The 14,163-nt window shown below is 53.4% G+C and overlaps 1 protein-coding gene across 1 annotated transcript; it reads right to left on the bottom strand.

Annotated features, from left to right (window-relative positions):
- Positions 1 to 378: 378 nt before the first annotated feature.
- On the bottom strand, positions 379 to 6,106 carry ARSI (arylsulfatase family member I). Its single transcript, XM_036113575.2, has 2 exons — positions 5,633 to 6,106; positions 379 to 1,975 (listed from the first exon to the last, which is right to left on the bottom strand). The coding sequence occupies exons 1-2, from the start codon at positions 5,950 to 5,952 to the stop codon at positions 568 to 570; spliced, it is 1,728 nt and encodes a 575-aa protein (XP_035969468.1). The 5' UTR covers positions 5,953 to 6,106; the 3' UTR covers positions 379 to 567.
- Positions 6,107 to 14,163: the final 8,057 nt, after the last annotated feature.

The following is a 14,163-nucleotide window of genomic DNA, read 5'->3' on the forward strand; positions in this document are numbered from 1 at the left end:
CCTCAGGACTGGCCCAATCCATGGGAGGACCAGGGAGGTCAGCCCCCATCCCTGCACCTCCACTCTCAGCACTCAGATGATTCCTTAAGAGAGTTGGCTGGACCGCCATGCCTCAGCGAGGGTCCAAGCCTAGAGTTGCCTCCATGTGGCCCCTCACCCAAGCAGCAGCACAGAGGTGCAGGCTTCAAGGGTGAGGCCTTCAATGAGCTGGGAGGTGGCAAGGTCAATGGGAACTCCATCATGGCCCCCGGCGCCAGGTTCACACCACGGAGCCACCAAGTCATTAGAGCTCATTACAGACCAGGAAACTGAGGCCCTGAGAGCTCACGCAGGCCACTTGAGGTCACAGAGCAAGTCAACGGAGAGGCAAGACTGGAATCCAGGTACCCCAGTCTAGTTTATTCTTCCCCAAGCCAAGCTCCCCACCCTTCAACTGAGGCGTCAGTCTATGCCTTCCATTTCCCGGCAATTGGGGACTTGACCTCAGGCCCCTCCGTGGGGAGGGGCAGGCTCAGGCTTGAATGGGGAAGTACATCTAGGGGGACAGAGATCCTCACCTCCCCCCCATCAGATCCGCTGGGACATCAGCCTGGTGTTGAGTTTACGAAAAAAGGATCGCAGCTTGCAAATCTTGCATTTTTTCTTGCGGCGCCCTCGGGAGAAGCTTCGAGCCCTGCTTGCCTCTTCCTCCTCTTCCTCATCTTCCTCATCACTGGCCCAGGGCCCCCAAGCACCCCCATTAAAGTCGGGATGGGCCCGGGGATTCTCAGCTGGGTAGCGTACAGGGATGGCCGTGCGGTTATAGTCCACCAGACGGGCCAGCAGGGCACGGACCACATCGGGGCGCTGGCCAGCCAGGTCCTCCCGTTCATAGGGGTCAGCGCTGATATTGAAGAGCCACACCGCCTGGCGGGCACTGGCCATGCGCTCGAGGTTCCACCAGCTGCCGGGAAAGGCGGCCAGCGTCTGCGGTGGGATCCAATCCCCATAGCCAGGGTCCCCCGTGAGCAGCTTCCACTCGCCCACGCGGATGGCAGCCTGCACGGCGGTGTTCCAGATGCCAAAGCCAGCCTCCAGGGAGCCGTGCCGGGCATGGTTGTAGAGGGGGTCGATGTTGTGCAGGATCTCTGTGCGCGGCGAGGCCCGGCCCTCGCTGATGGCTGGCCACACGTCGTAGCCGTCTAGCCCGTCGGCCGCCGAGGCAGTACCACCTGCCAGACCTACCAGGGTCGGGTACCAGTCAGTGATGTGCACCAGCTCCCGGCTTGTCCGGCGCTTTCGCTTGAGCAGGGGACTATGGACGAAGCCAAGGCCACGCACGCCCCCTTCCCAGTAAGTGCCCTTGCGTCCGCGCAGCGGCCAGTTGCTTCCCCCCGAGAAGGTCTGGCCCCCGTTGTCACTGGAGAAAATGATGACACTGTTGTTGTAGAAACCATAGCGCTTGAGCGCCCAGGTGATGTTGTGCACGGCCTCGTCCATGCAGGTTACCATGGCGGCGTACTTGCGCCGGGCCACGTTGCCCATGGAGCGGTAGCGGTACAGGTACTCCCGCGGGGACTGCAGGGGCGTGTGCACCGCCTGGAAGGCCACATAGAGGAAGAGGGGCCGCCGGGGGCTGTGGCTAGCGAGGATGTGGCTGACCCGCTGGGCATAGAGCATGGTGGAGTACTGGCCGCTGAGGCCCCAGGCCACGCTCTCGCCCTCGTGCAGGTCAAAGCCGCACACCCCGGGACCGTCGCAGTTGTCGTAAGTGTAGTAGTCCACGTTGCCGGTGAGCGAGCCCAAGAAGGTGTCGAAGCCCCGGCGGGTGGGCAGGCACTCCTTCCGGTAGAAGCCCAGGTGCCACTTGCCCACCATGTGGGTGGAGTAACCCGCCTCCTGCAGCTTCTGGGGCAGTGTCACCTGGTCCAGGGGCAGGCAGTTGGGCTGCCGAGGGCGGATGATGGAGTGCTGAAGTCCTGTGTGGATCTGGTACCTGGTGGGAAGAGGGGAGGGTGTGGAAGGCACAGGGGAGCTAAAACCACTGTTCGGGCCGACCACGCCCCCATTCCCTCCCTGAGGGGGGCTCTGGTCCCAGCACTCCCAGAAAACGCACAGTAGGCAGCATGTGAGAAGCACTCCAAATGCATTATCTCAGGGAATCCTCAAAATCAATGGAAGCAGGTATTTACTGTCATTTTACAGAGGAGGAGACTGAAGCTCGGAATGGTTAAACCACTCACCCAGGATCACGCAGCTAGGAAGACGGGGGAGTTAAGAGTCAAACCCAGTTTAATCATGACAACAAAATAATAATAGCTAACACCAAGTACTCTCTTGTGTGCTCAGCATTGTGCTAAGCCCTTTATATGAATTGTCTCACCAACTCCCCACTAACCTAGGGAGTACATGCATGTCATTATCATTCCCATTTTCCAAATAAGGAAACCGAGGCTCAATAAGTTATATCACTTGCCCAGTGATTCAAACAATTAGTAACTGGAGCTGGGATCTATATCCCAAGGGGTCTCCAAAGACTTCAGAATCCCTAAGTTCTAAGCTACTAACTTGCTATTGTGCCTAGAGCAAGTCCTGCTCTCCCAGGCAAACTCGTACTCACTCTTCAAAGCCCAGCTGCAATGTTACCCCCTCTGTAAAGTCTCTCCTAACTCTCTCAAAGAATGAGTCACTTTTGCTTCTGGGTTAACATTTAGTACACATGATCATTGTCCCACTTGGCCATGGGATTCTACTCAGTGGTACGTGCTCTTGGGTCCAGTGATATGTAATGGGGCTGTCCTTTACTCAACTTTATATTCCTGGCATTCAGGTGATGTTTAAAGGATACTCAATTACTTATGGAAGGAAGGAAGGAATGCACTCAGGATTTTACAGGCAGAAGGGACCCAAGTCAATTTCTAGTGTATTTACCTTGTCTTAAAAATACAGGTCCAGGGGCGCCTGGGTGGCTCAGTCGGTTAAGTGTCTGACTTTCGCTCAGGTCGTGATCTCAGAATCCTGGGATCGAACCCCTAGTGGAGCCCTGCATCAGGCTCCGCACTCAGCGGGGAGTCTGCTTGTTCCTCTCCTTCTCCCTCTGCCCCTCCCCCTGCTTGTGCTCTCTCTCTCTCAAATAAATAAATAAAATCTTAAAAAAAAAAAAAAAGAAAAGAAAAATGCGTGTCCAGAGGAGGGGAAGGGCCTTGCTCAAGGTCACTCAGTGGTCAGGGGCAAAACCAGGACTTGAACATAAGTCCAAGCAGAGTCCAAGCACAGACTCTTTTTCAGCAAACTAGGCTGCCGTGTCTCTTCCCTCATGGTGGCTTCAGTGTGCTCACATAGAGGGGTGAGTTCAGTAGAACGGGAGATCTCTGAAAACCTTCCAGTTCCCAAATTTTATGAGACCAGTTCTCATGTGCCCGCCTATAAATTCATGCGGCCCCTGGATCTGGGTCACTCACCCAGGCTAATGCTCTGAGGCAGGAGCAAATGGTTAGCAGAATCCTGCATTCCTCATCTATTCATTCAAATCCCTTCTGCGGTCAAGGCCCCCATGTGATATGCGTGTGGTGTCCAGCCTTTACTCAAGTCTTAAAAGCCCAGAGTAAATAAGAAGCCTGGAACTTCACAAGGGTCTTAGAATCCCACACCTTTTTCTCACCCCAGGGGAATTGGAGTTAAGCCAAGACCTGAATACCTGACACCTTTAACCCAGGCACTAGGATGGGCTCTCCTGTTTTTGGTTTCCTTAACTTAGAGCTGTTATCGTTGTTAGCCATCATTAGCCACTATGGCCATTTTTATACTTGTCTATATGCCACATATATTATTTCATTCAATCCTCATTAAAAACCTACAGGGAAGACTATTACTATCCCTATTCTACAGCTGATGAAACTGAGGCTCTCAAAAGTACAGCAACGGGCCCCACTGCAGACAGCTAGCAAGCAGCAGCTCTGAGCTTCGACCCCGGGTCTACACAGCTCGTGCTCAAAACCTCTCGGTGAGGCTGGCTCCGCAGACTTCAGTCCAGCTGATGAATGATTCCATTTACTACAAGATGCACCCCAGGCCAAGCAGCGGCGGAGGCTCTTCACAGGGCTGGGCACCACAGAGCACTGGTTTGTAAAGTGGGTGGGCCAGCTAAGAGTCACCGGAGCCCGCCTGCAAGTGGGTAACGTGAGCACCTCTGGTGCTCTCCAGCTTCCCCGGACACGACTGGATGCGCTAACGAACGCTAATGAGAGTCGTCAGCACCAGTCCGATGGAGCCCGCGGCAGGGGGCCGAGGGCAGCCGCTGCCCAGCCACGCTCAGCTAACTTCACAGATCAGGGGGCTGGAACGCTGCCCTGCTGGCTGCTCGGGCCCCTGCTTAAACCAAAAGTCACCTCGCGAGAGAGAAATGCTAACTTGTGCACAATTCCTGGGAATGCAGATTCTTTTCCCTCTTCTGGAGGTTAGTCAACATTCGGTCTTCACCACCACTACCAACGCCCCCACCCGCAACACATACACCAGCCCCTCTCCCACTCTTCTCCAGTTCTCTCTCTCTCTCTCTCTGTTCCTGGAGCTGAATGCTGCGTGCCCGTGTGAAGGAAGAAAAGGCACCTATTCGACTCCCAGCTCTGGGACCCCTGCCAACCACCTGGCCTCTCAGCCCCCTCTCCCACAGACCCTGAAATTGGGCAGAGGCATGAGTTGGGCCCTCCCTGACTCCATGCCTCAGTTTCTCCCACCTGGGAAACAGGGAGAGCAAGGCTCTGGTTCCTGAGATCATACTAACGGCTTCTGGGGGGAACTTGGGAGAAGGCATGCCTTGGACCCCATCCAAGGAGGATTAGCTTCAGCCTTGCCAAAGGATTTTCTCCTAAGTGGCCAGAGTTTGCCTTCCACACCCCCACCTCCTGTTTCCCTGCTCTTTTAATCCTGTAATCCTGTGGACAACTCCTTATGGAGAAAGCAGCACGTCTCCTTGGGGCTCCCAGCCAACTTAGGAGGATTTTGCAGATGAAAAAACAGAGGTTTGGAGAAATGAAGTAACTAGCCTAAGGCTCCATAGGTCACGGCATCCTGTGTGTGTCTTTCTGCCCCGCCTCTACGTTCCTTCGTTTCCTTTCCACGCAGCCCTCAGTTCGGGGACCCTAATCCCTCTGGTGACATAGGGGCTGCCATTTATTACAGCCGTGCAACTCAACCCATCCTCACCACTCTTTTTCAGGATAAACACTGCTCTCCACTCTATGGACAGACAAGAAAGTGGAGGCTTAGAGAAGTTAAATGACTTGCTCATGGCCTCAGGGTCTGTAATTAGAAACAGCGTTAAAACCTAAGTGTCAGAGACTGCCATGTTCCTCTCATAGAGGGATGCCCAGATGTCTCCTTCACATGGTGCATAGCGGGTGTCCTAGAACATCAGAGGGAGGAGACCTCAAAGATGATCTAAGCCATTCAGTGTACAGTTGGAGAAACTGAGGCCCAGAGAGGGCAAAGGACTTAACTAATGATCACACAAGCGACTGGAGACAGAATTGGCCGAGTCCTGGTTTCCCAGGTCCGAGTTGGGGGAAGGGGGTCTGTGAATGCAGAGGAAATCTACAGACCGGATTTATTTGGGGCTCTTACGGCCCGCCCCAGCAGCCTGGGTCATGCCTACCTGCCAGTGAGAAGTTGGCTCCGCGAAGGCGTGCAGATGGGCTGGATATAGTAATTCTCCAACTTGACACCCTCGGCTGCCAGCCGGTCCAGTGTAGGGGTCTCGATATCTGAGCCATGGTAGCCCACGTCGTGGTAGCCCTGGTCGTCGGTGAGGATGAAGATGATATGGGGAGGCTGGGGTGGAGTGGCCGAAGGCGGCTCCACGCCGGCCTCCCCGGGCCCGTCGGCCACCAGGCTTGGCTTGGCCCAGTCCCAGGACAGGTAGCCGAAGCTGAGCAGGCTGACCAGCGAGAAGCCAGTGAGGGCGTGCATCGCCATGCCGGCCGGCGCGTCCCGGCGCACAGGGTTCCCGGGGCCTCACCGCCTCGCGCGCCCAGGGCGCACGGCCCGCACGCCCGCCGCCTGGCCGGCCTGGACGCTGCGAGATCGTTCAGCGGCCCCGGGGGGCGGCCCAGGGGTTGGTCCAGGACTGGCGGCCGGAACTGCGCGGCCGCAGCGGGGCGCTCTGGGGAGGTCAGGCCCACGCCGAGCTGCCTCCCGCCGCCTGCGCACCCGCCCTGCGCCGCCCTCGCTCCCTCTCCCCCAGCTCAGCCGGGCCAGCCTGAGACGCGGCGTGGCTGCTTCCAAAAAGTGCTCTCCACCATCCTCTGACTCTCCCCTTCCTACTAGCCCTCGATTTCTCCCGCCTCCTAATTTCTCTCGCCTCTGCTTTCCCTTCCTCCTCCTCCCGACCCTCCAGCCCCCCGCCCGGCCTCTCGCCCCGCCCGGAGTCCTGAGAACAGTCGGGCTCCCCGCAGGGAGGCGGGCAGGACCCCACCGGGGAACGGGAGGGAGGCACGGGTTGGGCGGGCCTGGGGGGACACCGCGGGAGAGAATGCGAGAAAGTTGTAACATCTGCCGGGGCAGAACCCCAGGTGGAGGGGCGGGACGTGGAGCAGCGGCTCCGCCCCCGGGCGGGAAGCCCAGGCCCGGTCGGCCCTCTGGCTCCGGCCCCCTCCCGGCCCGGGCCGGGAAAAGGAGGGAGAGGGGCTGCTTGGAATTCAGTGGAACAGCTCCCGAATGGTCCGGTCAGACATTCCAAGATCTTGGAGTCTTAGCATCTTTGCGTGCCAGCCCTGGAAGGGACGCGCATAGTTTTCTACTCCAACCCAATCGTTCTACAGTTGGAGAAACTGAGGCCCTGAGATAGGTGGGAGCTCGTGTAAGTCACAGGGCATGTCAGTAGCTTCTTCCCTGGGGCTCAGCGGCTGCTAGAGCGGCAGTAGAGACAGCGGTGAAGAATAGGGATGCTTCTAGCAAGCACCTGGGGCTGGAAATCAGGAAACTAGGTTCTGGCCTTTGCCAGCTTCCCTCTCCCCAACCCCTCCCCTCCCCCTCTTCATTCTGCCCTCCCGTGCTAGAACGCCAGTGCTAAAATCCAGAGGGCCCGGGCTGTTGAATACATATCCACAGGGTCCAGAAGCTCAATCAGCACATGTTGCATGAATGAATGGATGAATGGGCCTCCAGCAAGGGTGCAGGCCAACTCCCACCCAAGGAAATCTCCAGGGCAGAGAAGGCAAGCCAGAAGGACTCCTGGGCCAGACAGGTATCATAAAGGAGTAAAGCAGGGGGATGGCTGTATTGCCAGAGGAGGGCGGGGGGCTGCCGTGAGCCAAAGACTGCAGCCTTGTGTCCAGCTGACCATTGTCATGCAAAAATGTGGACCAGTGTTTCCAGATCTTCTGATTTTCCAAGAACATCCAAATCCAGATTATTATGAGAAATATTCCAACTGTTAAGTGCTAGCAACTAATTTAAAGCAAATTTAAGCACTGCACAGACCAACTCAAACCTGAGGAATATGTTAGGCCATGCAACTTCCGCTCTGCTTCATTGTTTTCCAACGTTTTCCTAGGCCGCATTTTTAAATGGGAAAGCTGAATTAAACAAAACCGGTTAGGCTCCCTTCCTACCAGCACTTCAAATGTTGGATATGCTGATCTCCAGGAGGGGAGCTGGTAAAGCTGTATTTTCCAGTTTTATGTGGCCAAGGACCCTCCTTTCCACAGGGCTTCTCGAAGGGCCAGTGTTTGGGGGAACTTAGTTGAACGAAGAGTGCCCAGGTGTGTCTTCTCTGCTAGCATCTTTCCCCTGCCAGTATTCTGTCATGATCCCTTCCCTCTTCCTTAAAACCACTGTGTGTGGGGAAAGAAACCAGACTTCCAAAATAGCAGCCCGAGTGAATCCACGTTTTGAAATGAGGGCTGCGTGGGGCCGGCCGCTCCTGTTTGCTCAAAGCCCCATATTTAGGGTGACCAGATTTATCAGAAGGGAAAACTGAGCCTGTTGTTCTGGCAAAAGAAATGTTGAGGACAGACAGGAAAAATACAGCCTCCTGAGGGGAATGCTGCTAAAATGGTGCTTCCGGAGGCTTCAACCTGAAGGCTATCTTGGGGGTCAAAGTGGGACAAGTCACAGGAGGTCAGATGGACTTGGGTTTTGCTGTCTTTGCATTGTCCCAGACCTCGGTCAGGAGGATGAGGAGAAGCGGCACAGGGAGAAATGGCAAGGGAGGTGGGGTGGGGATGTAGCCTGGAAGAAGAAAGGTCTGGAGAGGGAAGCTCACAGGCTGCAGATCTGGGCCGGGGGCGGGGGGGGGGGGGCATCAAAGGGACAAGACAAGTAGAATTTCTAAGAGTTCAAGACTGTGGGCTCTGACATCAAACTGCTTGTGTTCAAATCCTGCCGCTTATTTGGGGTCAGGCCCTGGGCAGATTATTTGGCCTCCCTCAGCCTCAATTTCTTCTTCTGTAAAATGGGTTAATAATATAAATGAGACACAACAGTGTTCAGTAAAGTGCCCAGCACAGAGTAAGTACTCAATGAATGTGAACGATTATGATGATTGTTCTCTGTGGTTCAGGGAGAAAAGACCAAGTCCTGTGGGTTGAACATTACTGGGAGGCAGATTTCAGGCCAATTTAAGGGATTACTTTTGTAGGAAATCTGGCAGCTTTCTTAATAAAAGGATGGCAGTGATGGGTGAATCACCACGTGGAGAGGAGTAGGTAGAACTCTGGGGCCCAGCTCGTGTTCCCCGGTATTCATGTTTAAGGGCCCCTCAGTACTCCCCCAAACCTATGGTGGCCTCAGGGGCCATCTTTCCTCTCTAACATTCTAGGGAAATAAACACTGACCTGCAACTCTTAATGCCATTACACAGAAGGACCAGGCTAGAACATTTAGGCCAGACATTTCCAAAGGCTCAGGGATGCTGAGGGGGAAATAAATAAGGAGTAACTTGAATTCAGGTCATATCGCTGTTAAGACGTGACTCACTCATGTTCCCTTTATGTTCCCTACAGGATGCCTACCTGCCTTCTTCCTGGGACAATGTCCATCAGCCCTACTGCCACCCAGATGGACTCAAGAACTCTAAAATATCTCAAGTTCAGGCTCAAAAAGTAAGTCTCAGAGAAATAGAAGTTCCCTCTTGAGCTAAGCTAGCCTTTGCAGTTTCTGTCTCAGGACCCTCCTGTTTCCAAGGTGAATGACAACAGGAATATCCATCCCCTACAAGATGGGGGAGATCTGTCCCCGCATTCACGCAGGTGCATGCTTTCCCCATCATCCCCGAAGAGCAGCCGCATTAAAGCAGGACCAGAAACCTAACATCGGCACATGAAATGTAGATCAGATATCGCAGGGGTATAGTGGTGTTACTTTCTGTCGGACTTCAAGAAGCACTGAGCTCTGTGTTACTAGCACAGTGCAAAAGGGGCAGAAAGTGCCCATCTGTCCAGGAGGGAGAGAGATTCCAAACTAAAATGGGGAGCAAAACTTCGAAAGTTCTTTCAAAGGACTTTGAAAGTTCTTTCCAACTTGAAAATGTTATGATTCGGGTTATTTATCCATAGAAAACTTGTTAGGATGCGGAGATATAAAAGTCAAAAAGTGGGTGAGTCTATTTTGTGGCTTTGTCTTTCATTTGCTGTGTGTGGTGTGGGTGTGGGTGTGGGTGTATGTGTATGTTTGACCATCTTTGAGCTAAAATTAACTCAGTACAGATATTATTTTCTTGTGACTTAATTAACCTTGGCAAAGATCTTATGCACAGATTATGCATGCTCTTGTCCTCTGGAGGTCAATTTGTGTAGGCTGGGCCAAGTCAAAGACCAGAGAGATAATCTAGAAGGCCTCTGAACAGTCAATAATGTCATAGAGTTCAATCCCTTAACTTGGAGGAGAGCTCCTCAGGCCTTCCTCACTCCAAGCCTACTGACTCTTGCTTCATACGCAATTCTTACAAGGCTAATGATTTTGTTTCCCAGTCCGGTGATATTGGAAGTAGTTCAGAGGGAATAGATAAGAAGGTGGTTTGAAGCATTTGCCTGTTTTATAGTAATACAGTTTCACAGTGAAAACATCAGGGAGAAACAAAAGAATAAACATAAAAATCAGACCAATGAATTCCAAAAGCCAGGGAGTTCGGGCCATTTGGTGCAAAAGCAAAGAGATACGTCCACCTGAACAGACCTGAGGGCATCACCAAATCACAGCCAAGCCACAGAAGGGAATGAGGGGGTCACCCTTCAGCGTTTAAATTCTGTTCAAGTTCTTTTTAAGAAAGCTGGAGAAGGCATCAGAGACGTTTTAAGGTTTCCATCCAAAATGGTTACTTTGGTTCAGGGCGTAATCTCAGCTTCAGCTGTAGAGCGCTTCCCCAAAGATGCAGCCTCAGGCAGCAGCTCCGTGGCGAGAAGGATGCCGCCCTGCCGTGGTGCTGGAGGTCGGGCTCCCCAGCGGCAGGCCCGGCTCAGCCACCTCCTGTCTCTCCTCGGAGGCCACAGGTGCCAGCATTAGGTTCCCCGGACTTTAAACCCCGCAAGCCCCTGGGGCTTGAAAGGGCATATGGCCTGTGGCGCCCGGGAAGGAAGCACGCTGAGTGGGATCACAGAATTCTGCTCCTGGCACCCTTTCCAACAGTTAGGCCATACCCTCCTAATGAGCACTTTCTCTATTTGAAAAAATGCCTCCCTGAGAGAAATTCCACAGGTTTCCTTGGTCCTCTGGTCTAGTGGCCACTGGTTCTCACTTTAAGTCCCGCGCTCGACTAGTGCATCATTAATTACAATGAATGAACGATCAAAGGTAAGGTCAGAGGTGTTCAAGGAAGCCGTGCTGGCCACCTCACGAGACTCTACTGCTTGCCCAAACGAGCCCTTCTCCCCAGTGGGCAGGCTGAGGGGTATCTGAGGTCCAGTCCTTGCTGGATATTATTTGGGCAAACTGGTTCTGGGAGGAAGAGCATTTTCCTCCTTGAGGCTTGTGTACCTCCTTTTGCATTTCCGAGGGGGAGACACACTCCTGCCCCTTGCTTCCAGCCCTCTCGGTGGTCTCACCAAGTCCCCCTTGTTTTAGCCTCAGGATCCCCATATCAGACATCTGAACCAAGAGTGGCAAGAGCCAGGGCACCCTAGTCCCTTGCCTTTAACCCTTCATGGGGCCCCAGTCCTGGGCATTTCAATGGCTCCTTTCTCTGGCGCTCAATGAAACATTCTTCCGAGTAGATTATTGAAAGCAGAGCTCTGGGTCCACAATGGGCGCTCTGTGCTCACAGCCGCTGCCCAATCTGTTTGCCCAGCTCGACTGCGGCCTTGCCTCTCCGCACACTCCCCACCCTCCACCCACCCGACCCCGGCCCCACCTCGAGGCCAGCTCAAAGGGAGGCCGTATGAAAGGACTTGTTCTCCACCTTCTCAGAAGTTCCCGCCGTGACCTCTGCCAGCCTTGGGAGGAATTAGCCCAACGGGACCCAGGCTTGCCTCCAGCCCATCCATCCGGGGCTCTGCCCACTTTGATGTCCGGAGGTTTCCATCCTCACTGGTCAGCTGGTTTCTCTCTCACGCACACACACCAGGTGGGACTTTCAGAGAAAGAGGTGAAGTCCCAGAGAGTCAGACTGGGAGTGGGGGGCCCTGAGATCCAGATAAGTGGAGGGGCTCCGAAAATGAGGCTGCCAGGCTGCCCACTAGCATCCCCTCCCAGGTTCAGGGAAGGCAGGAGTGCCCGGGTGAGACCCCAGGGGCCAGTGGCTGTGTTCCTTCCCCACTCTGCCGTTGGCTAGCTGTGTGACTTAGCTACCTGAGTTGACCTCTCGGTGCCCCAGTTTTCTTGTTTGTAAAACAGGAATAATTATAGTAGCTACCTCATAACGTTGTTATAAGGATTACAACAGACAAGGCATGTGACACTTAGCGCGGAGCCTGGTGCATAATAAGCTCTCACGAAATGATAGCTGTTGTTATTATTGTTACTATATTTAGATGTTATTGTCATTGTACTTAGAGTCTATTCCTACAAGTGCATAGCCTCAGGGAAAAAATCTGCACTCCCTTGATCAAGTCCTTTTTCTCTTGCAAAATTTTCAGTGGCTAGCTACCCACTGTAGTAAAGGGCTCAAGCTCCTTGGCTTGGCTCTCGGGAGAGGAAGGAACTTGACTCCTGCCTTCATGATAATGGTCACCAGAAATGTGGCAGGTAAATGGGTCCTCTCACTACCATTACTGTTGTCACTGTCCTCATCTACTATATTTGGAGAACCTGGCTTTTAGCACCAATATAAGGTAACCCTGCCTGGGGGGAGAAAGACGCTAAATCAATACCAGATCGAAATGTGGAGGTCATAATAGTGCTGTAATAGCTTGCATTTATCTTTATTTATTTATTTTTTTTAAATGATTTTATTTATTTATTTGACAGAGAGAGACACAGCGAGAGAGGGAACACAAGCAAGGGGGAGTGGGAGAGGGAGAAGCGGGCTTCCCGCTGAGCAGGGAGCCCGATGCGGGGCTCGATCCCAGGACCCTGGGATCACGACCTGAGCCGAAGGCAGACGCTTAACCGACTGAGCCACCCAGGCGCCCCTGTAATAGCTTGCATTTAGTGAACACCAACTGTGCGCCACGTGCCATGCGTGACTACGTTATCTCACTGAATTCCTGTGCAGGCCTAGGACGCAGGTCAAATTATTATCATCATCTGCATCTTCCAGATAGAGAAACTGAGAAGCAGAGAAAGGGTAAGCAATTTGCCCAACCTCACACAGCTAGAAAAGTGTCAGAGCCAGGATTTGAACGCAGGTCTGGGATCTAAGTTCTGTTGTATCGAATGCGCCACCATTCACTCTCCTATTAGAGACCCCCAGCCTGTCACTGGGGTCTTCACTTATGGTTCCCCCTGTGCTCTTGGCGGTTAGATGCCAACTCCCTTGGTGCATTGGAATCCCCTGGCGCTCCCCAGGGGTCCTGGGAGGCAGCCTCACATCCTGGCATCCTGGGTAGAGCTCCACCCCTTGGCCACCACTGGCTCTCCGGCCTGCTCCCTGCCCTTTGCATCCCCTCCCTGAGGTCCCAGTGCCTGCTCCGGTAGCTTGGGGATGTCCCGAAGCCCTTTGAGGCAGAGGCTTCCCCTGGCTGCCTGACTTCTAGAAAACAGATGTCACCTGTCAGCTCTGCCTCCCTGTGAAACAAGAGCCCGTCTCCCAGGGCAGCAGTCTTGCCGGGCTTCTAAGGGACAGTGCAGCCCAGCCCCCACTGCCTCCTGGCCCCGGCTAGACAGCTCCAAGCCAGGGATGCTCACTAATGACGGGGAAGAGGCTTGCCTCTGTTCCTATGGCAACCGCTGCGCTCCACTTAGTCAATCACTTTTTGAAGCTCCTGCTGGTGTGAGAGTTATTTTGCATAGACATGCTTAACTCTTACCCGGGAACACTGAGCTGGGTCTTTAGATCCTTCCAGATCGCTTCTGAAGTTGATTTTCTCTTTCCTCCCTTTGTCGAAGTCCCTTTATCTTGAAAGCTCAGCTCAAATTCCACCTCTTTTAAGAGACCTTTCCGGATCCCCTCCCCTCACCCCTCCCCAGGTGGAGTCAATCTCTTGCTCCCCACACTCCCCTGGGGCATGTTTACAGCTCTCTTAGATCACAGTCTGCCTGTTTCACAGTTATTTATGTGTCTCCCTCCGAGCCCCTGGTGAGTGATCAGCCCGTAGTAGGTGCTAAACAAACATTTGTTTGAATTTATTTGAGTTTCCCTTTCAGGGTTTTAAAAAATTACTATTATTAACAGTACAGACCATTACTAATAATCCCTCTGCTTGTAAAATTATTTACAGTTTATATATAGCTTCATGCTTGAGGGCGCTGCTTTAAGCCCAGCTCCACCCTTGCTAGCTCTGTGACAACGTATAAGCCGTGTAACTGCTCTCAGCTTGCTTCCCGTCGGAAAAATGGATTGTTGTAAATATTAAAATAAACGTGTAAAGAGTTTACTTAGCACAGGGCCAGATGCTCGCGATGCCTCAGTAAAATGTTAGTCATTATTATAACTCACAGTCTCCTTTGGACCCCACCAAAGCTCTAGGATGAGAAGTAGGGCGGGGCTTTTGCCAGTGTCATTCTTGTCACCAAGGACACATGAGGAGGCTGACGCTCGGAGAGGGGAGGCTTGGCCTAAATGTCCAGACCTCAGTCAAGTGCTGTGGTGGG

This window comes from Halichoerus grypus, chromosome 2 (genome assembly GCF_964656455.1).
Source record: "Halichoerus grypus chromosome 2, mHalGry1.hap1.1, whole genome shotgun sequence".
Lineage (NCBI taxonomy): Eukaryota > Metazoa > Chordata > Mammalia > Carnivora > Phocidae > Halichoerus > Halichoerus grypus.

Coding starts and splice junctions, on each gene's coding strand:
- ARSI (XM_036113575.2), bottom strand. CDS start 5,952: ATGGCGATGCACGCCCTCACTGGCTTCTCGCTGGTCAGCCTGCTCAGC. Junction 1,976..5,632: donor AGCCAACTTCTCACTGGCAG/GTAGGCATGACC, acceptor TCTTCCCACCAG/GTACCAGATCCACACAGGAC.